The 21051-nt window shown below is 39.9% G+C and overlaps 1 protein-coding gene across 4 annotated transcripts in view; it reads left to right on the top strand.

Annotated features, from left to right (window-relative positions):
• Positions 1-1605: 1605 nt before the first annotated feature.
• CSTPP1 (centriolar satellite-associated tubulin polyglutamylase complex regulator 1) overlaps positions 1606-21051 on the top strand; it is a 79698-nt gene continuing 60252 nt past the window's right edge. Inside the window, exons 1-2 of one of the 4 annotated variants that reach the window (XM_088058410.1) lie at positions 1606-1762; positions 11148-11250. In XM_088058410.1, the coding sequence (XP_087914536.1) occupies positions 1717-1762; positions 11148-11250 (149 nt within the window). In that variant the 5' untranslated portion in view covers positions 1606-1716. Of the gene's footprint in view, positions 1763-1960; positions 2123-9505; positions 9606-11147; positions 11251-21051 lie in introns of those variants that run through there. The other 3 variants (XM_014251968.2, XM_014251967.2, XM_088058411.1) reach the window with 3 other exon arrangements.

Genomic DNA, 21051 nt, shown 5'->3' with positions numbered 1-21051 from the left:
AACACCAATGATATTGCTTATGTGTGTAAAAATATAATCCTGTGTTTTCTCATTCTGCTTGAATCCACTTCCTTTCTAAATTCTGCTGAATTTCTGGGCTCAAAAGTATCTTGTATCAATGTATTCTGTGATCTAATTGTATCTATTACTAAAAAATATTCCATATTTAAATTTATAGCCTATAATAAAATGCACAAAGTGCAGAACTGAACAAACTGGAATTTTGAATGAGTTTAATTGTAGCACAAATATTTTTAGATAACATAATTTAATATGTTATGCTCATCCTCTTTAAGGCAATCTTACATTTTTTCAATCATTCTTCACGCTAGAGTATCTCATTGTCTACTCCCTGAACTATTCTCTCTGCTCATCTTTGAAATACTTACATCTAAGCTATATGCTTTTTAAGACAGAACAAAAGACAGAGGAGTGGTCCAGGCAATCTTGTGTGGGATAATAACAGTTAAGTTATAGAATCTTGTTTGCCCTTTTTAAATATGGCTGTCCTTTAAATCCAGATTAAATGCCAATGCCTCAGCATTTTCCTCTAGTGGAATAAAGGCAGATCATATGCATATACAAATTATTAATTTAATTTCTATTCTTTTGCATTTGTCATTAAAAACATAGACAACACCTGCAGTCCCCTTTTTTCTTTTTTTTTTTCCTTACTCCCAGAATTACATCCTGGACTGGTATTTTTTCCTAATGGTGATGAAAGAAACTGCAAAGTAACTTGGGAATTTTAGCCACATCAGCTTCTGGGAAAGAGGAGCCCAGCAGGCTTGCTTCCAGCCACATGAAGAGCTCTGCCTCTCCTACATCCCTGGTACACTGGCCATTCCCAGACAAGTTCCCAGACAAGAACAGAAAGAGCCCTGTGACTCTGGAGTTTTCTGCTCATTTCTATTTGAGACTATAGAAGGGACAATTCCTGAGGCTCTCCATACCTACCTGTCCTGAGCACAAGGGATGCAAAAATTCCAGCTCTGGGATAGTATGGACAGAAGGACACAACTTGAAAGGATTCCGTGGTCACACTTTCAATCCTTGCTCTCTGGGACAAAGCTGCTACACATTAACTTCATTAACCCAGAGAAGTGGTCAGAGCACCAAGCCTGGCGGAGTTCAAGAAGCATCTGAACAATGCCCTCACGCTCATGGTGCGATTTTTGGGGTGTCGTGCTCAGGGCCAGGAGCTGGACGCAACGATTCTGACGGGTCCCTTCCAACTCAGGATATTCTATGATTTTAACTTATTACAATTCACCTTCAAATCAAGGTCTTTCCCCGACAGGTGTAGTCCTAGACAACCCCTAGCAGTAGACACCTTAAATTAGACAACTTGAATCCAATCAGAATAACCTTACACACGGCTCTCCGGGAGAGCCTGCTGGCTCGCTCTCCTCTCTCAGGTCCCTCAGCTCTGGAGCAGCTGCCCAGGGCACGGCCCACCGCAGCCTCTACGCAGGCCCCTCCTCATGGCGCTGTCCGCAGGCTCCGGGCTCAGGCCCTTCCCCCGGGCTCTCTCCCGGCCTTGCCCCAGCTCCTGAAGGCACGGGCGGCGGGGCTGCCGGGCGGCGGGGCCGGCTGTGGGCGCGGAACTGTGGCGGTGAGGGGCGTGTTCCCAGCCGGGGCGAGCGGCCGAGTAGCGCCGGGAGCGTCGGGCGCCTTGGAAACGGGCGGAAGCCGGGAAGGAGCGGCAGGAGGAGGATGCTGAGCCCCGAGCGGCTCTCGCTGCCCGGGCCCGAGTACCTGGGTGAGGAGCGGGGCGGGGAGGCTTCCTGAGGATTCTCTGTCCCTGGTGTGCTGCGGCACGGCACGGGGAAGGTTCGGCGGGGCTGGGGCGGCTGCGGCCCGGCCCGTCCTTCCCGGGGTCTGCGGCGAGCGGCCCCAGGCTGGGCCGGGCTGAGGGGGCTCGCAGTGGCTCCGTGTCTGCCTAGGCTGGGGAGCGGGCAGCAGCGGCCCGTAACAGACCGGGCTTGTCGGACGCTGAGGTGGGAGGGCTGCAGAGCCCTCTCGGGCACAGGGAGCATCGCCCCGGTGCCCAGAGGTGTGGTCTCCGCCAGCAGCCGGCGGGAGCTGAGCTGCCGTCTCCTCCACTGCCCGCTTTGATGATGTGAGTAGTAACAAGCGGAGTCCGGCCTTTCTGTGATAGACTTCACCCGTTACCCACTTGTTTTGCTCGCAGATCTGTGTGAGCATCCCTATTTCATGCTCGTTTCCCAGCAATGGGAAGGAGCGCTGCTTTTATGTTGCGAGATGGTTCGAATGCTAGCTTTTGTTCTGAAATTAGGTAACATTGGAAATGTTTCCTACATAAAATGAAAATCTTTCAACCCGTGAAGCAGCTACCTTTGAAGACTACATCCTTTTTAAGCTGTCTCTAATGGCTTGATGTTCCAGGAAAGTAAGGAGCAAAGCGATTTGATATTAATGTGTCAAATAAAAATAATTAGGATGGAATAAAGTCAATATGACTTCATTTAATTGCTGAAGAGGAGATGAATTACAAGTAGTAAGCATTTGGATTGTGTTCAAGAGAGTGTGAAGTGAAACTCTTCAGCCATTACTTCCTAAGCGCAAGAGACTGTTCGGTAGTAACCCTTATAAAGGTATACATGATTTTCTATTATTTTCTTGTACAAGGGATGGTCAGAAATGATTGTTTTGTGGTACTTGTTCCATCATGGTTTTGCCATTTCTGTAAGTCAAAATGGAACAAGAGTATAGAAACACTGCTGTAAATGGAAAAGCTGTATTGCAGGGGGCACTAGACTAAAAAAGTTTTGTTTAACCATTTAAGCAAAGGAGTGATCTAAGTTGTCTTAGAATAGAATTGTGCTGTTGCTGCTGTGCTGCTGTTATGGTGCTTTGTGCATACCTGCATAACTGTGATGCTGTTCTGTGTCAAGGAAACTCAAGGCAGAAGTAGGTTTGTTTACTGCTCTATTCAGGGTGACTCTCATGGGACTCGCCTCACTGAAGTTCTTATTGCTGATTTCAGTTGTGGAGCTTTGGGTGTTTGAGAATAGCATCGCAGTGCCATATAGACACACTAGACACACCCTTTGGGTTTGTGCTAGTCTGTCACATTACCTCAGCATTTTCAACCTACATGCTAATAGAGAAGTTCATAACTTTTCCAGAGTGGCTCTAGGTTGAAACCTGCAAAATTTCTTTTTCTTAATGAGCCAACTTGGTTTTAGGTTCTTGTAATTGTTTTTAATGAAATAGGCACTTTTAATTGGGTGAAACTTGTCAGTTAGGGTTGAATCCCTCAAAACAATGTAGGAAGGAGAATAAAAATACTTAAAGGTGAAAATAAACCAGTTTTCTGTTGCACATCTGAAGCTAAGACATGAGATTTCTTAGATGTACAGGATTGTTAGGTACAAGCAGCTTTACTAGCCACTTAAGTGAGCCTCCTTTTATCTCTGTTCCACATGCTGATTTGGAATTCTCTTTTCATTTTGTACAAGTTTCTAAATTGTTCTGACATTGGGGTCAGAAGAAAGACAAGTACGACCATATTAGGTTGAGGAATAACATGTATAATAGTCCGTTCCATGCATTATTTAGTATAGCTTGGGTTTAGATTGCAGTTTCTGCTTTGGTGGGGGGAAGCATATTCTTATTAGATATAAATGTTACCAAAACCAGTGTTTCTGCCTTCATGAGACTTTGTAACTTGTCAAACTGCTCACAGATCCTAAGGAATTTAGTGTGTATTAGCAGTAGGAAGATGGTTAAAAACCAAAACAAAACAACCTCTAACTCCCCATCCTCCCACCCCAAATAAACACACCTCCCCACATGTTTTTCTAAGTTGCTTTTCTGTTTTCTATACTGGCATTCTGAAATCACCATTAATCACATTAGGTGTACTATTGTGCACTTTAAAGTTTTGTTAATACAGTTTTCTGAAATGGGGGTTGTAAGGAACTGTGATAAATTTCACTTTCTGTAATTTCATTCTGAAGTTGTGTTGCCCTAGCTTAAGGTATTCTCTGACTCTCACAGACCAGATGACCCTGCCATTTCTGAGCTGGAATGGGTAACTCACCCAAACCCTTCTTCCCCTCTTCCCTTTCTCAGAAACCAAAACCAAAGCCAACGTATAAATTGAGCAGCCAGAATAACATAATGTGCTACTTGCTGTGTTACTCCACACCCCCTTCCCCCCCACCATTTGAGATAATTCTTCTACGACCAGTTAGAATGCTAAAAGGGAAATAAAAGCAGTTGTGAGTTAAAATAGAAATGAACAGGGAATTACATATTCACTTAAGATGAAAAATAGTTGCAAAGCTTTGTTATGCCAAAGTTCCTGGAATATAAAAATCAGGGCAACATGTCTTGTGCTGCAATGAGACAGTAAGTAAAAGAAAAGAGATGACCATTACTTAGTGAATAGGAATGGAGATGAGGTCTGCAGAATTGGCAGAAAGACTACAACGAAGATGATGTCATTACAAGCAGGACATTATAAACAGTATTTTCACTGAATAAACAGCATTTATTGTTTGGGTATAGTGATGATAATGTGTCCCTCATTTGATGGATGAGACTGGAACTACAGTAGGCAGGATGAGGCACATTTGAGACACTTTTTCATGCCTTCCTCATTATGGTTTAATAACTGGTGATTGCTCAGTTATTTATAGCAGGCAGTGGAGCACTTAGTGTATTGTTCTGCTCATGCAGCTGTCTCTGAAGCTTCATGTTGTATTACTTCCCTGCTCTCCTTTCCTGTTATGGAGAAAAAAAAGTAGAGTACTGCAAATTTCCAAACTCCTATTTTCTGTGTATTCTCCTGCTTCTACTATCCAGCTCCAGGATGTTGTTTCTTGTCCTTCTTTGCCAATATAAGGCATATACGAACGCAAATACTCTGCTAGGAAAGTGCCTTATCAGTAAAGCATGGGCCTATCAAGTGCCAGAAACACGGTTGTGTTTCCTCATCTCTCTCGTAAAAGGTCTCAGGTTCAGTGCTTAGAAAGAGGATACGTTCCTTTACAAAACTGAGCTCCCAACAGAGAATTTCAGTTGTGTAGAGACTATGCTGAAGCCTAAGGCTTACTCGTCTTCTGAACACTCTTAAGAAATACTGATCTGGAAAGTGCAAATAAAATAATTTCCTTTAACAGCATAATAAGCACATTGTTATCCAGACATTTCAGCTGACACTGATTCTCCTCTTAGTATATATTTGGTGAACTTCTGTGAAGCACTGTGGCTGAAAGATCTCATGGTCCAGAAAAAGAGAAGAAAATGCCTTTTTAAAATTTTTGTTTCTTGCTCTGTTGTACAAATAGAAGTGCTACAATGTAGAAGTTGAATATAATGTGTAAGAGTTTGCTTATAGAAATGCTAATTAAATTTGAATCTTCTTAGACTCAGTCTAGTACTTTGTCCAAAAGATGGGGGTTTCACCACTATACTGCTTGCACCACAGGATTTCCACCTTACCTTGAAACGTACAGGTAGAATCTGATCCTGAATTAGGTAGACTTCCAGAACTGGAGAGTGCAGTCCTTTGCTTATGTCCCTCTGAGCATGAATAGATAGGGAACCATTAGGCTACTTAATACCTTATAACAAACTGGAATGACAATTTCTTCCACGACTAATAATTTTAGATTTAAACAAAAACCTCCAAAAACCCCAACCAAACAAAAAAAGAAAAGATAGCTCAAAGATTTGCTTTGGTGAGGGGGTGGTTTCTAGCAGCTGTGTGACACCTTGCAGGAAGCAGACTGCTGGAAGGAGTTGCACAATTAAGTCAGTCTGTGTGCATTATTTTGCTCATTGTTTGAAACAAATTCTCAGCTATGGTCAAGATTAAATAATAAATGGAAATGTTTCTTAAATTTTTTGCTGAAAGTGATTTTGAAACTTCGAACATATGAAATATGCCGAAGTTACATTGTTTGACCCCTTGGCATGTGCTCCTTAGTAACAGCACGTCTCATGTTGTGTAATACCTGTAGTATGACAAGATCTACTTGTACTTATATATTCTGTCCTTCAAAAAACATTTTCCTTTTGAGGGTTAATAGGAAATTACACTGTGAAGCTATGTAAGGCTGGAAGGAACTATGACAGTACAGAGATGTGACATTTAGGTTAATTGTTTTGTTCACTTCTCTTTCCCTGGCCATTACTTAGCAACATCTAAAGAGATTAAGTCCTTAATGATATCTGAAAAGATTATGAAGAACATCCTGAAAAACCAATAATGCTGGAAAAATTTCCAGAGTTGATGTGATTTTGTTGTTGCAGTTTTTATCCTCACTATTTCTCTCTTGCATCATTATTGTTTTGATAATATTTGCATGAAATTGATTTTATGTTACTACAGATGTATCTTTCTAATGTGTGTGATAAGGTGGTGTCCTTAGTTAAGCTCCAGTTTAGAACAAATAATGAAAGGGTGTTTAACTATTACCTTATGCTCTCAGAGGATATGTTCTCAGCGATTAAGAAATGCCAGAAATACTCCAGATACATTAAAGCTTGTTATGCTCTTGAGCTTCTGATAACTGAAATGAATCATAATGTTAATTGCATCAATAGTGTGTATTTTCAGCACTTCAGCTGAGAAGGAGGCAAATAAGTAAGAAAAGCTGGTCTCATTTTCCAGGAATTCCCACTCCTGATTTTTCAGCATATTCAGTTATGCCAAAAATGATCCCAACTTAACAAAACCAAAAACCAAACCAAACCAAAAAAAGCCCTCTTGTGTGCTTACAAATTGCTTTGATAGACAGCTTTTGTTTCAGAAGAAGTCATAAGAAGTCATGTCTTGGATAATAAAACCATTATATATACACAGTATCATGACTTAAAGGTGACATCTATTTCCTTCCTTCCTTCTGAATTTCTGTCTCTGAGAATTTCAGTGCATATATTCAATTTTGTGCAGTGATATTATTTGCATTAAATTTTCCTTCAAGACTTTTCAAGTATCAGGGCTTGTTCTTACATTTGTAATCAAACCTACGAAGTGGTGGATTGTTTGTTCTCATCAAAAGATTGAAACAAGTAACTTGGTGGTATAAACCCATATTGTGATATTTGCTTTCGCAAGTATTAAGATGAATGTTATATGTTATATGCTTTTGCTATGTCTTTTTTTCCTGCTAGTAAGTCTTAGGCATGGGTCAAGAAGAATTTTGGACGTTAGGGCTAGGTCCTGTCTGTATAAAGCAAGATAACCTCCAGGAAACAGATGATGAGGCCCAGGCTGCTATCAACACTAACTGCCTGCAGAAGAAGGAACCCCAGCCCAAATAAATATGTGATAAAGGGAAATAAAATCTTTAAGATGCTTGCTCTAAAAAGGCGGATTCAGGGCATAGCCATGCAAAATACTTATTGGAAAAGTATGAATATGCATTAAAACCCCACAGCAGGATGGGATAAAAAGAGTGTTCCAAAGATATCAGGTGTACTCCTGGCAGTGTGCCAGGGCACCCAGCCGTTTTAACCCTTTGCTTTATTATCTTTGTCTCCTAATTGTCTTTTTGTTCATATTAAACCTTTTATAATTTATTAAGTAAGTGAACCTCGTTTTTCACATTGGTAACTTATAAAAAGACTATTTTTACTATGTTAAATACATATGCAAAATAATTTGGTGTGGTTATGGCTAAATGGAATTAGTTGTGATCTGTTGTAGAGAAATCCATAGAGATTGTGGATTGACTGTGGGTGGAATCCTCATTATGCCTTGTACTTGTAAGCTGAAGTCTGGCCATGCTTGCATTGAACAGCCGCTGCTCAGCCTTGAATTTGGTTCTGAGCCAAAAGTGCATTCATTCCAAATTTCATTTTAAACATTGGGCATGTGAGTGATGGTGGGATGTGAGCACATGAGTATCAGAGGCTGTACTCTTAAGTGCAGCAGGAGGCAGCTTTGGAGGAGCTGTACATGCTGCTACTGATTGGACTGAGGCTCCAAGTATAACATCACTGTTGGTGGTTTAGTGATAAGAATTAAGATATTCTGTGCAAAGGTATTTACTTAGCATCAGGTTATGGGCTGCCTGAAAAATCCTCTGTGAACTTACTCTGTCAGATTCTTTTGTGAAAGCTGACTGTTAGTTTTTAAATCTGACAGCAAAGAGTGTGGCACCTACCAAATGAGTGTGGCAGGCACACTGGCTTCCTGTTTGGGGTAGTTGCCTGGGATTTCAGAGTCGAAAATTTTTGTTATAGTTTAAAGAATATGGGTTGCATCAGAAAGTTCTGTATGAGTAGGGAACTTCTGTTGCAATAAACCTGAAACAAACAAATACTGAGGATGATGTCCTAATGTAACACCTCCTGTATGGAAACTTCAGCATACTGGAGTTCTGTCAGGAAGAAAATTAGTAGAGACAGAAAGTTATTATAGCACAGGGCATGAGTATTTGGGCTTTACATTCTGATTTGGACTTGCTGCCTTATTATTCCAAAGTGGGCCTCAAAAATATGAGCAACCTTCATTATCCCTGAATTTAAAAAAAACTATTAAAATGTATGAATCATCTCATTTATTTTGCCTAGAACTCTACAGATTTTTGACTATGCTTGCATAAACAGTTAATGTTCCGGTATGGTTCCAGTGTTTGTTATGGAAAGTAACATTTGTGTTAATTAAGGAACTACTCTTTTGCTAAAACCAGACTCCTGGCACTTTATTTTGCCTCTCTGGCCTGCTAAAACCTGTCTGCAAATTACATTTTGTTCTATGACTTTCCTGTATAGTGTAGCATTAGTTGGATTATAAAACATATTACTTGCATCATTCCATGGAACTGGGCAGTCGGTGAACAGGAAGCCAGAGCTGGAATTTAGTTTGGCAGTGTGAACTGTGCTACCTGGAAAAGAGCACAGCAGCCAAAGGTACAAAGAGGGAGACTTCTCAAGGAGATTTCAAGTGCTATTTTCTTGTAACTTCTCTGCTCACAGTTTTCTTCCCTTCCCCACACCTCTACACTCTCTTCTGGGAAATAGGGAAAGAGGTTCTTTGCCGAGACCCTTAGGCTATGTAACAAAAAGCTTAAGAGAAGTACCCTTTTACAAGTAATTGTATTCAGTTGTGACCTATGTATTTTTGTGTACATTTTGAAATGTCTAAAATTCTATGTTGAAAGTTAATTTATTCTCCAGGAGCAGATTCAAAGGTTTTTACTATAGAGGTCAGCCACATTGTGCTGTGTAGCACTGTGGGACCATGCCTGTCTATTCCCAAACACTTTTAAGGGAGGTTTATTACTCTAAAAAAGCAAAATAACAGAAATACAGTTCATTGATAGGGACTGTTCTATGAAAGGAGTGCATACTTCCCCACAAGCTGTTAAGAATGGTTTTGCAGTTGAGCAGAAGTTCATTCCAGGCTGAGATGAGTGGAAGTCTGTCTGCTAGTATCATTTCCTGGCATATTCTGGTACTGCTGACATCTCAAGAAGGGCCTGAGGAGACTATTGCTGAGTGTGAGATGGACTGCATCAGGAGGAGGGAGGAAGGACGGGCTGAAGTAAAGTTACCCAGTTGTTGCTATCTTGAGCCTATGACTGAGCTGCACGGACTCATTCTTCCCTCAGGGGACACAGGTGCGCAGAGCTATTTTTCTTTAATCACTCACATAAATTAAATTTATTCCTTTGCATTAAAATAATTAAATAAAGCTACGCCCTATATCTTTTAGTGCCAGATAATATCTTTAAACCCTTGGCTCACCATTTTGCTATCAGCTGCAAGGTATTTTCCAGGGTGTGCTTAACCAATTTTACCATTGTCCTGAAAAGTGTTCTAGGCAGAGAAATCCCCTGATAGCAATCAATATTCATGCATACTTTTAATCACTGTATCGACTGGGAATAATAATTTCCGGGCCTCTCCTGAAGTCCACCTGCCTCACACTAAGATGAAAGGGCCTTCCATGCTGTGTATCAAGTGGCACAGGCTTGATGCTTACCAGGATATTAAACACAAATTAAAATGGTTTGGAAAATATTGATGTGAGTCTGAGGTTGGCCAGTTGCTGGTGAGGGGGTGATTTTGCCAAGTCTGGAGCAGATTGGCAAGGAGCAAGAACACCCCTTGCCTTTCCTATATTCCCTAAGGGTTTTCTATTGCTCTTTTTAGAGCACGACACTACTTGCAAAGGTGCAGTAGGATACGTGTTTAGGATGGAGGTGTGTGGTTTGGGAACAGGGTTTGTGTGCTTTCCAGGTTAGGAATGATTTTCCTGGGTTCGTTGTAACTTGTCTTCTGATTGTTGAACTTGTAGATTTGGAAAGTCTACTGCTTGCTAGCTGGCACATCACCTCAGACTCGGCTCTTTGTTGCTCTTACTTGGGTTCTAGCCAAAAACATCAAAGGGGCTCAGTGGTAAATCTGTGCTGCTTCCTCCCTGGCAAATACTTGTTTTGTACAGTCTGCCCCCTGTAGAAGCAGCAGAACAGTTTGTGTTGCACCAAACTGTCTTTACTCAGGATTCTTATGAGTGAGTGTCATTCTATGGTGGGGTATTGACAGATCCACCATTTCTGAAATTCTCCTGTGTTTGGCCTAGACAGTTATTTGAGACTGGCTGTTGAGCAATATAAATCTCTCTTGGCATTCAGACCTGTTCCCCACCTGCCACATTCATTGATGCTTGTTTGGAAATAGATGTACTTTTATTTGCACCTTCAGGAAGAAACCTTTGCAGAACAACCTTAAAGATACTTGGCTTTGGTCTAGAGGGAAGGGGAAGGAACACCTAAAGCTCTGCAACAGCCCCATCGAAACAGCATTGACAAGCTATGTAGGAAAGATGGCTCAGAACAGAGATCAGGAACTCCTCTGGAGTAAGCATTTTCCAGTGAAACTGCCTCACAACTCTTTATCTTCTTTCAATTCCAAAATCTCAGGGGATTCTAAAAAAGAGTCAGCACTGTTAATGACTAACTCTGTATAGCCAGGAAGGAAAGCAGGATTTAGGTGATGAATTTTGCTATCCATTTCTGGGAGAAAGAGACCTCCACTCTCTAATAGAGGAAGCAAATGGTTGCTGTCTTGTGTAAGGCACACAGCTGGGCTTGTCTGGCTCTGGGCTTTGCAGGTCCCTAATATTCTAACTTCTGTCTCTTATTCTCTCTTATTTGCAGCTCAGCGACATGTCCTCACATACATGGAGGATGCAGTGAGCCAGCTGCTGGAGAACAGAGAAGATATTAGTCAGTATGGCATTGCCAGGTTCTTCACTGAATAGTAAGTACATCAGGATGCCGTTAATAGGGCCAGCCTGAGGGGGCTTTTGGAAGCAGAATGGAGCTGGACACGTGCTGGTTATGTTGTGAATGCTGGATTTTTCTGGGTTAGCCAAGGGCTCCCTGAGCATGTTTTGGAAATGTATATGGGTTTTGAACAATTCAGTACCTTTTCTATTACAAACATGCATGTGACGCAGCCACTCTGCGGAAAAGCAATTTTAAAAACATGGAAAACCAAATTCTGCTTGTCTTGGTCAGGACTGTTAGTACCAAACTGCTTGAGAAATACTGAAGTGAACTGTTTAACAGACTGCTTCTGGTTTCAGCAGCACTCATTCTTCCTTTTTCTCAGTATAACTTGGAACTGTTTGTCTCCTTGTGTGATTGTTGTCCTGTTGAATGCTTTAATAGGATGCCTCTTCTTTTCTTAAAACCTGCCTAAGTCCTTAAATACTGGATGTGGGCACTATCTCTTCTTGCTAATTTGCAAAAAAATTCTTGAGGGAAAAGCTGTGTGCTTTCTGTCTACAGAAACAAGTTCAGTCAGTAAACAAGACCTTAAGAAAGATAAAGAGCAGGATTACAATGACCTCTACCCAGTGACAGGATTTCTCTACCAGAGTTGAAGGCAGGGTAGCTTTGAAATACCCAGCTGAAATTGTCATTCAGGAATCTGCAGATTAGATTTAGTTTGCAACTAATTTCAAACTGATGCCTCTGTGCCTTTTCAAGACTTATGATCATATATACTTCAAAAATGAAAAGGTGAGCAGAAGACCATTTACACAGTGAAACTGTTCAAAATCCTCTGTAGTATTTCTTCAGCTTGACATAATAACCATTTTCTTCTTACTTCCTGTTCCTCTTCTGCCTTTGAAAGAATATGTAGTGATTCAAGACGGTTATCACAAACAGAACAGTCACCACAGAGGAAAACCCTCAGACTGACTTAGTTACTGGAGATCTTGTTTTTCCCATTTATTTTCAGAGATATGATTTTTACGATGATTTTTTGTTCACTGTGTTTTGTGGAGTTTCTGATTTCATGAAAGGCAGGAAAAGGCTGCATGTTCATTCATTTTGTAATATAGACCTAGTAATTCTCTTTTTTCTTTTTTCTTTTATAAAATATCTGGAGTTTAGCAAATGAAACTGTGTCCCCATACCAAAGCAAGAACAAGCTTAGTAATTTTGCGAGGTCTGAAGATTTGAAATGTGGGAAAAATTGGAGAATAAATGATAGCCAATATGGGTGTAGAGTGCAAAGTTTCATATTATAAAAATGGAATATGTTCTGGCTCCCAGGGCTTGGTGGTGAGCCCTCGCTGCCAAAAGATTTCTCTTCATCCACTCAACTATCAACATTTGTTCTGGCTGTGCTTTGAAGGCTACACTTCTCTCCCAAGCAAATAAACTTGATCTTTAGTCTCAGCATCTTCGAAGATAACTTGTGAGATTCTAGAAGGTTTGTGGGCACTCTCCCAGTGTTTTCCGTAATCCATGTTTTTTTGAAGGAGAGGATTGGAGTGTGCATGTTTTGAAATATGCTGCAGTGATTTGAGATGAAGGGACTTGGTATTAGGATGTCCAGACATAAAATTAGAGACCAAGCCCAGGGTTTAGAAAGCTATCAGGCAGGCCCAAACATGTAATTTTTTTTAAGTGTTTATTGGGCAAAAAAAATGCTTCTGTAACTTTTCAGAAATTGAAATTAGTCTGTCAAGAACAGGCGTTGGACATTCTTCAAACTCCTCTCAGAGGGCATGCTTTTCAATACAGTGGTGTTCCATGGACCTCTCCACTGGATTCACTGCTGAAGAGCAACCTGATGGCATTTCCATCATGCATTGCAATGCCCCACTTTACATAAGTCAATTTGTTGGGATTTAGCATACCTGAGTGAAATTTCAGAATTTAAAATTATGCTCTTCTAGCTCTGTGTGGATCAAGCAGTAAGTGTTTAGCTGGCAATGAGTATTTCCAGTTGTCTCTAAGAAATGAAATTGAGTATGTATTTCACTGCTATCCACTGTCTAGCACTGTGATTGCTGATTGCAGAGGGCTGACCTTAATCTCTACAGTTTTCCTTCCAGAATAGTTTTACTCTTCAAGTATAGTTTTTTCTCCCACTTTATTCCAGTATTCATTTGTCCCAGTCATGTGAACATCTGCTTTCAATCTTGGGAGTACCTTGAGGCTTCCCTCATCTGGCTCACTCCTGACCCTTACAGGAATAGGGATCAATCACCTCTCTGCCAATTAATCCACATCTTTTAGTTAAACAAATAAAATTATATCTCTCTTAGGACTAATCTTGATTTTATAGATATGCTGAAATGCTACTGGTATTTGTTCATTACAAGCCTGAGAAATCTCAGCCCTGCTCTTGAATCTCCATGAAATGCAGACTCTTGAAAACCCTCTGTGTAATTACACACTAATGCTGCTTTGCTTCTTCCAGCCTAATGTCTGTGCCAACATATCTTAAAGGAACATGTTCCCCCTATACATTATTTATCATCCTGTTTTCTTGATCTTTCCTATTCTGAAGAAAAACAGGGCCCCCACGCTAATGCATTTGATCACGCAGAGGGAATGTGCATAGCATCCCACTTTATATTTTCTGGGCTCTTAAATGGAGTCTGTGTGTCTTTTTGTTCAATTCAGCTTAAAGAACCAGAAAAAAAAAAATTGATGAAGACACTTCCTATGTTTTACTTTTCTTGCAGGCTAGCCCTTTGCCTGAAACTTTCTCTTCCAGCATGCAGGTACCTGTGCTGCTCTATTCAAGACTCTTTGGAAAGCTCAGAAATAATAGCCAGTTGTAACTTACCTTGGTTAGGAAACTGTTTTTTCTGTAACTTTAATTGTTAGTTTGATACATCAATCACAAGTGAACAGGAGACATGGGAATGGACTTGTTTTGTTTTGTTGTTTTGGGTTTTGTTTTGTTTTCTTTCTTGTCGCAAAACACTTCTTTTCTTTTGTTTCTAGTGAAATGTCTCCTGACCGCCTGCCAGCTGGAGTATGATTGTGAAAAACGTCTTGCTTTTAGCTTGCAGATGTAGCACTGCTTCCATTGGACTCTGCAAACTGATGTCTGAGATCCCCTTCTTCTGTTAAGGATGTTTCTTCTGGTTCTAACTTGAACACCCATGCTGGGTCTTGTGTGACAGTTTAACAGTATTTATCTGAGAAGGCATCTGTGATGTGTGTGACAGGATTGAGGGTCAGATGCTGCTTTTAGATCTGTTGTGTGCCTGGAAATTGAAAATACCAGCTCTGCAATGTGTAGAGTCCTGTTTTACAGAAAGGAGCATTTGCTTTGTTCCTAGTAACAAGACTACCAGTGCTGTATAGTTTGGGATCCTTGGGAAGGAAGATGTTATCATGGTGAATAGTATCAACTTCTAGCAATGAAAGTACTTCATTTTCTTTTGCTATCTGGGTTGGCTGGAACAATTTGTTCAACTCTTTCCTTAGGGACAAATATGATATCGCCCCCTTGGCTTTTTCTGGCAGTAGACACAGGCTTTGGTATCAGACAAACTTTTGGCTTGTTCAGTCCTTTATTGCTGTACAACATTACAGAAATAAATCTGTAGAGTAAACAATGTCCTCCTCTTAAAAAAAGTCTCAATACCCTTGAGGGTGGAGGGCAGGGGGGAAGGGCCAGGAACAAGACAGATGGGATGCCCATGAGAACTAAGCCACTCACTGAAGGCAACCTTAATTGGCAACTGGAAATAAGCTGAATTATCTGATTATGAAAAGGAGAGATTCTTAGAGCTAGCTTAGAGCCATCAATTTTCTTTTTTCTTTGCATCTGTGTATGTAGGCCTTATCATCGTCATCATCTTGCTGTCATCTGCTCTGCATCTTTCCCCTTTTCAGAGTTACTTGTTTTGTCTTGTTTGCAAGGATAGTGTAAGCTCTTCAAGACAGAAATGATATTGTACTGCATGTACTTTACAGCACCTAGCATTGTAGAATGTTGACTCTGTGCTTTGTACAATTACAGTACAAACAGCAAAAACAGTAGTGAGAAGGTGCTTAAGGCTTTGACAAATTGTGCCAGATTCCCTTCCTGAGAGATGAAGCCATTCATTAGAATTTTTCAGTACAACTGTCTGGGGGAGAGGCATTGGTTGTTGGGGTTTTTTAGTGTTAGTTCTTTGTGTTTTGGGAAAATCAGTAGTATTTGTGAGGTATTAATACTTTTAGGATATTACCTAAAATACTGATATTCTCTCTTATACAATCTTCGGAACAATTGCAGAAAACCCATTTCATATATAAAACAACATTTCATATATTCTTCGAATACTGTCCTGATTCCTACATGTCTTCTGCTCTGGAGAGAAAAAGATAAAATTATCCCACTCAATGCAAGACTGCACTGAGCCATGTGATTGGTATCAAGCTGCTGCTGTCAATGACCTAGCTGTGCAGCAGCCCTTTGGGCTGAAAATCTCAGCTGGGATAATGTACTTGATGGTTCCTGACAGGCTTTTACTTGGGATTCCTTGATCCCTAGGGCACTGCATAAGACTGCTGTCTGCCTCTCCTTTGCTTTTCAGTTATCAGTGGGAAGAGAGTTAATATGTGAACTCAGACGCAGCATTTGTGCCAGAAGCTCTGAGGAGGTTTTGCAGCTAATATGAATAAGTTGCTGTGAAAGAAACGTTTTGAAAGTGTCTCTCCATAGCGTACATGGGTTTGCAGGACTGAATTTGTTGATAAATCTTTCTGGGGAACCTAGAGTAATTGCATATTTCTCCACTAAGAATGTTGCTAATGGACACAAAGCCTTTCTGCTAGTACCTTTGTTGCCTTCCAGTATCACCTCTACAGAGTAGCATTGTCAGAAGGGCAAACTCTCTTTCTTGTAATTGAATTTTTCCAGTGCACCTTAGAAATGGGATTTCAATACCTCCTGCCCACTATGCATGGGGTATGTATTTTGTTTGAGAGCTATGGAAGATCTGGGGGTTGTGGATAACTCTATTTAAGATTTAAGTTATGTGAATTTTGTCTGGAACTTGTAGATCTGTCACCCAAAGTTTTTATTATAGAATTGTTTTATGGCAGAAACATCATTGAGATTTTGATATGACAGCCAGGATCTATGAATTCATTATTTTCCCAGAGTTATTTCTCTGTAACAAACATTGCAACAAGTCCCAGCCTGACAAATATGCTGATTGGGATAACTACTGTTGAGTAAACAGCTGGAAAAATGCATATATTAATTTCAATAGCACAATTCCCACTGTAGTTTGTACATGTTGCTAATATATTAGAAAATGTAGTATTTTCTTACCTTATTCTTGCAAGTCTTACAGATGAGTGGATACTCAGATGTGTCCCTTGCAAAGAAATACAGGGGGGATATAAAGGTAAAGAATCTTTTTGGTAAACAGGATTATCTTGGAAGATGTGTAGCAAAGCAGAAACAGAATTGAATTTAAAGCATTTACCAGTGATGCTCTATGTGGTAACATACTCCACGTAAGAAACTTCCCATACTGTTTTGATGACAGAAGAATCTGCAGGGTTTGCCAAAGCATATGAATGTTAGCACTGTAGCTTCTTTGAAGAGAGGTAATCACAATTTCCATGTGCAGTGTGATCAGGTCATGATGCTCCTAGTATAGATTCATTGGAGTAGCAATGCAGTCTTTACCCACTTCTTTTCTATTCCTTTAAATCATGGAATTACATATTTACTTGTGATCTTTTTTGGAATGCCTGTAGCAGGAGTTGGCTGACTACTTTATGGAGACCTTATGTAATTTGGTATATTTTATTTGTTCTTACAGCCTTGAAGGTTGAAATGCAACACACCTGCCATGAAACTGAGCTTCCTTTAGGTTAAAGGCAACTGCAATACAGGAGGTATAGATAGCTAATAAAACTGGAAAGAAATTTCCCAAAAGCCAGAGTCCAGGAATGTGGCAAATGGTACAAGCATCAGGACAAAATATATCAGAGTTGACTGTGTTTGTGCTTTTTCTCTGTGCTAGAGTTGAATGTACTATTCTCTCTCTAGCTTTAGTTTTTAACTCTAGTAAAACTCTTGTTTTTGCTTCCAATTTTTTATTGCTTTTCATCATATTTGCTGATATTACTAGTAAAAATTTGGAGAAGTATATGATCCCAGCTTGGAGTTAAAATCACACTTTTGTGACTTCAAATGTATGAACTTATACAGGCTGGGGGATGAACAGATGGAGAGCAGCCCTGCCAAGAAGGCCTTGGGGATATTGGTGGATGAGAGGCTGGACATGAGTTGGCAATGTACATCACACCCTTTCTGGGATGTCACAGTCTTCTGTTTAGTTTTACTTTCTCTATCAGTCTGCTTTTTTTTTTTTGGCTTTTTTTTTTTTTTTAATATCTGTGATATTGGCTAGTTCCTGCCCTGTTCTTACATTTCTTATCATGCGTCTCTGCTGTGGTTTTGTTTGTATCTTTGCAGAAGTGAAAAGGCCCTCAAGTCAGAATTGGGGAGCTCTAGAAATATCCATCTTCCACTGAAGAAAGGTCTGTAGTAGAGTTTGCCATGATGCAAATTAGATATTCAATGCTGATTGACAAGCAACTTGCTCCATCAATCTGAAAAATTGCTCAATTGTGCTTGCTGAGTCACTGTTGGAATACATAGGAAAATATGAGAAAGATAAATAGTGATATATCCACCACAGATGTAGTGGGACTACTTATGCACACGATCTGCAATGTGTATATAAAGCAGTAATCTCACTTCATGCTTGGTCACATGCTGTAAAGATTTGATTTCCTGCAGTTTCTCTAAGTGTTTTGAAGAAAACTTTTAGTAATGTGAAAATGGGAACTGGAATTCAGTAGAAATGCACACAGAAATAGCAGCTTTGGAAAAACATAGCAGTGTAGAAAGTTTGGTACAGTGTTTTTTCCCATATTATATGTGGGGGCTTTAAAATTATTCTTAAGAATGAAAGTCCTAGTTTTATAATTTTCTGTTAGAAATATTTTCTTTTTAACATACTGTTTCCTCCGTTAAAGCTTTTGATGTCTCAAGCAGTAAGAGTACCACTGTTGGATACAAGGTAACTTCATGAACAACAGTACCTCTCTCTGTATTACTAACTCACATGGTTTAGTTCTTGTTTTAATGAAACAGTTTGGCAGGGGTCTAGGCTACTTTATGTAAATAGGAGATCAGTTTTAGAGTTCTCGGCTTCCATCTGTCTAAACCTAGAAGACTTTATATTAAATTGGAATCAGTTAGTGTAAGTTTGAAGAACACTTTATTTTTTCCCAGAAATATTTTTAAGGAAAAATGGATCAGAATTGAAGTCAGGGTTTGGGATTTTTTTGGTTTTGGTTTGGGTTTTTTCCTCAGTTTTGTGTTGATGGAAGGACTTCCATGTTTATTCTTTGGCTTCAAAATGCTGAGGCATCACAGAAAACCTTGAGGAACATTTCTAATTGCTTTGCTAATAATATATGTGTTCCCTTGCGGACAAGGCCAGCAAATGGAAAAATTTTCCTAAATTAGATATGCCAAACTGTAAAAATCAGCAAATGTTTGCAGCAATGGGATCTGCTAAGATCCCATAATAGGATTCCTTATCTCTTACAGGATAAAATCCCTTAACTATGTCTGCATTTCCATGTATATCAATCACTGAAAGTCTTGCAAGCCTGGAAAATGCATTTTAAAAATGTGGTTTATCTTCCTTTTCTTTAAAAACAAAACTAAACAATAGCAAAAAAGCAAAAAATCTAGTTTCTAGAAATCTGCATGTCTTCATAGTGAACCTGAGATTTTCTATGCAGTGCTGTGTTGAAACCATACAGATCCCAGAATACATTAACTTCAGTGACTTGGAATAACCACGTCTTACAAATTTAATGTTATTGTGTGAATTAAACAAACTGTAGCTGGTCAACACTGTAGCCAAGCAGTTGTAGTGAGCGCAAAGTGGTTTAGCTAAGCAATCTCCAAATGCAGAGTTAGTATTAATGTCAAATGATGTAACTTCATCTATATTAAGGGATTTTTGCAAGATTCATTTGTTGCCATGATGAAAATATTGGAAGCTGTTCCATCTTTGATGTGCTATAATTCTTGCCAAGGCAACTGAATAGGTGAGAGAGTACCAGTTGTAAATTTTTTCTTCTGAAATTCTCCAGTCAGACCAAGACTGAAAGGAGCAAATACAGATCTGTTTGCATGGCACCAGTATTGAATCTCTTTGGAACAGGTATTCCGTTATATTTCAGTATTTCTTGCATCCTTGCAGTCATAACATTATTGGGCTGCAACCTTTTAAAATAACTAAAAGTCTAGTTTATAAAACATGGAACTGTCTTGCAACAGGAGAATTCATTCAGAACGGAACAAGAAGGCCCTTACTTATACTTTGGCCTCAGCTTTCTGAGAAATCAATTTGCCTTTAATTGGCATTTTACTTTGATCTCAGGAGCTCAAGATGGCTGCAGATCTTCAATAATTTTCAAATCCATACTCCTCCTTTGGCGGACATTTATGCTTTGGTATCAAAATCCATCTCCAGCCGATGTCAATTCCTTAGCTAGTTTCTGAACTGTTAGATAAGAGGAAATCAGAATGTTACCTTGTGTGGCTTGTGTTTTCAATAGTGTTTTTCATTTTTGTACCATCTTCTCACCCTTGCCACAGGTTCATGTATGGTTTCTGTGACATCTGGAAGCTAATGAATGAATTCCACAGCATGACAGGGAGGACAGAAATACTTGTTGGTTAATAAAGGAAACCAAAGAATGGAAATCATGGCTGTATGATAATGAAGCTGACAGAAGACTTGCATCTCCCATATCCTCAGAACACAGAAGGTTATAGAGCAGTTCGGAAGGAATTTCCTTCTTGCCCCAAAATGTCAAGTTGGACCAGTTTGAACAAATACTAAATAGATTAGCTGGAGAGTGACCAGTTTTCCTTGTGTAGTTATAAATCTGGATTGGTTTATTATTTATGTATTTGGTTTAGGTTTGGGCAGAAAAAGGCAGGTTTTTTTGAGGAAAGCTGGGTAGCAACTTGCAGTGATCTCCATAAAAGCTAGTTATAATGGTGTTCATGCAGCTGTTCCTGTGGTGTGCAACTTACAGTCTCCTACTGTAAAAACCGAATCTCTGTTTATACCAGCAAGACCTCTCTAGACTTGTTGAAACACTGTGTAGTCTGAAATTGCACCTGATCAGACTGAAAGAGCTGGTCATGGGTGATTGATGCTTATCTGTGAAGGCTTCTTTACTTTTCCCTTATGCACCTTGGAGGGCTTCTGCAGGGCTATTTACGGTCTTTCATTGTATGCCCTTTCCCATCTTCCTGAATACTAGGCTTCCCAGCTCATAACTCTAAGAAGAAGCTTTATTTCACCGTAGAAAGGGGCCCCAATATGTGGCCTATTATATCCATATCAGCTTGCTTACCCTTTTCAAACAGCTATTGTGTTTTAATAGGGCCCTGCCTGGCAGGGGGAGTCCTTAATTCCTGCTATGTAAGAATGGTCAGCTTGAGTTACAGCAAACTGCAGGATGCTGCTCTGATCAAAAGGCCTCTGTTTTTAAAGATCCCTGCATCCCCACCCCTCCCCATTTGCCTTTAAGTTTTTTTCTTTTTCTTCTTTTTTTTTTTTTTTGAATCCTGGACTAATAATTTAACGCAGTATGGTTATTTTAGCTTGTGATTTGCAAGCCTTGAGGTGTTAAATTACTGACCTACCATATGAAAAATTAAGGGAGAGGGACTCTAGAAAAGATGAAGGCTTTC

Source organism: Pseudopodoces humilis, chromosome 7 (genome assembly GCF_049639895.1).
Source record: "Pseudopodoces humilis isolate 2021_Gansu_Grassland_sample_001 chromosome 7, ASM4963989v1, whole genome shotgun sequence".
NCBI classification, from domain to species: Eukaryota; Metazoa; Chordata; class Aves; order Passeriformes; family Paridae; genus Pseudopodoces; species Pseudopodoces humilis.
This window is presented reverse-complemented; position numbering and strand designations above follow the sequence as displayed.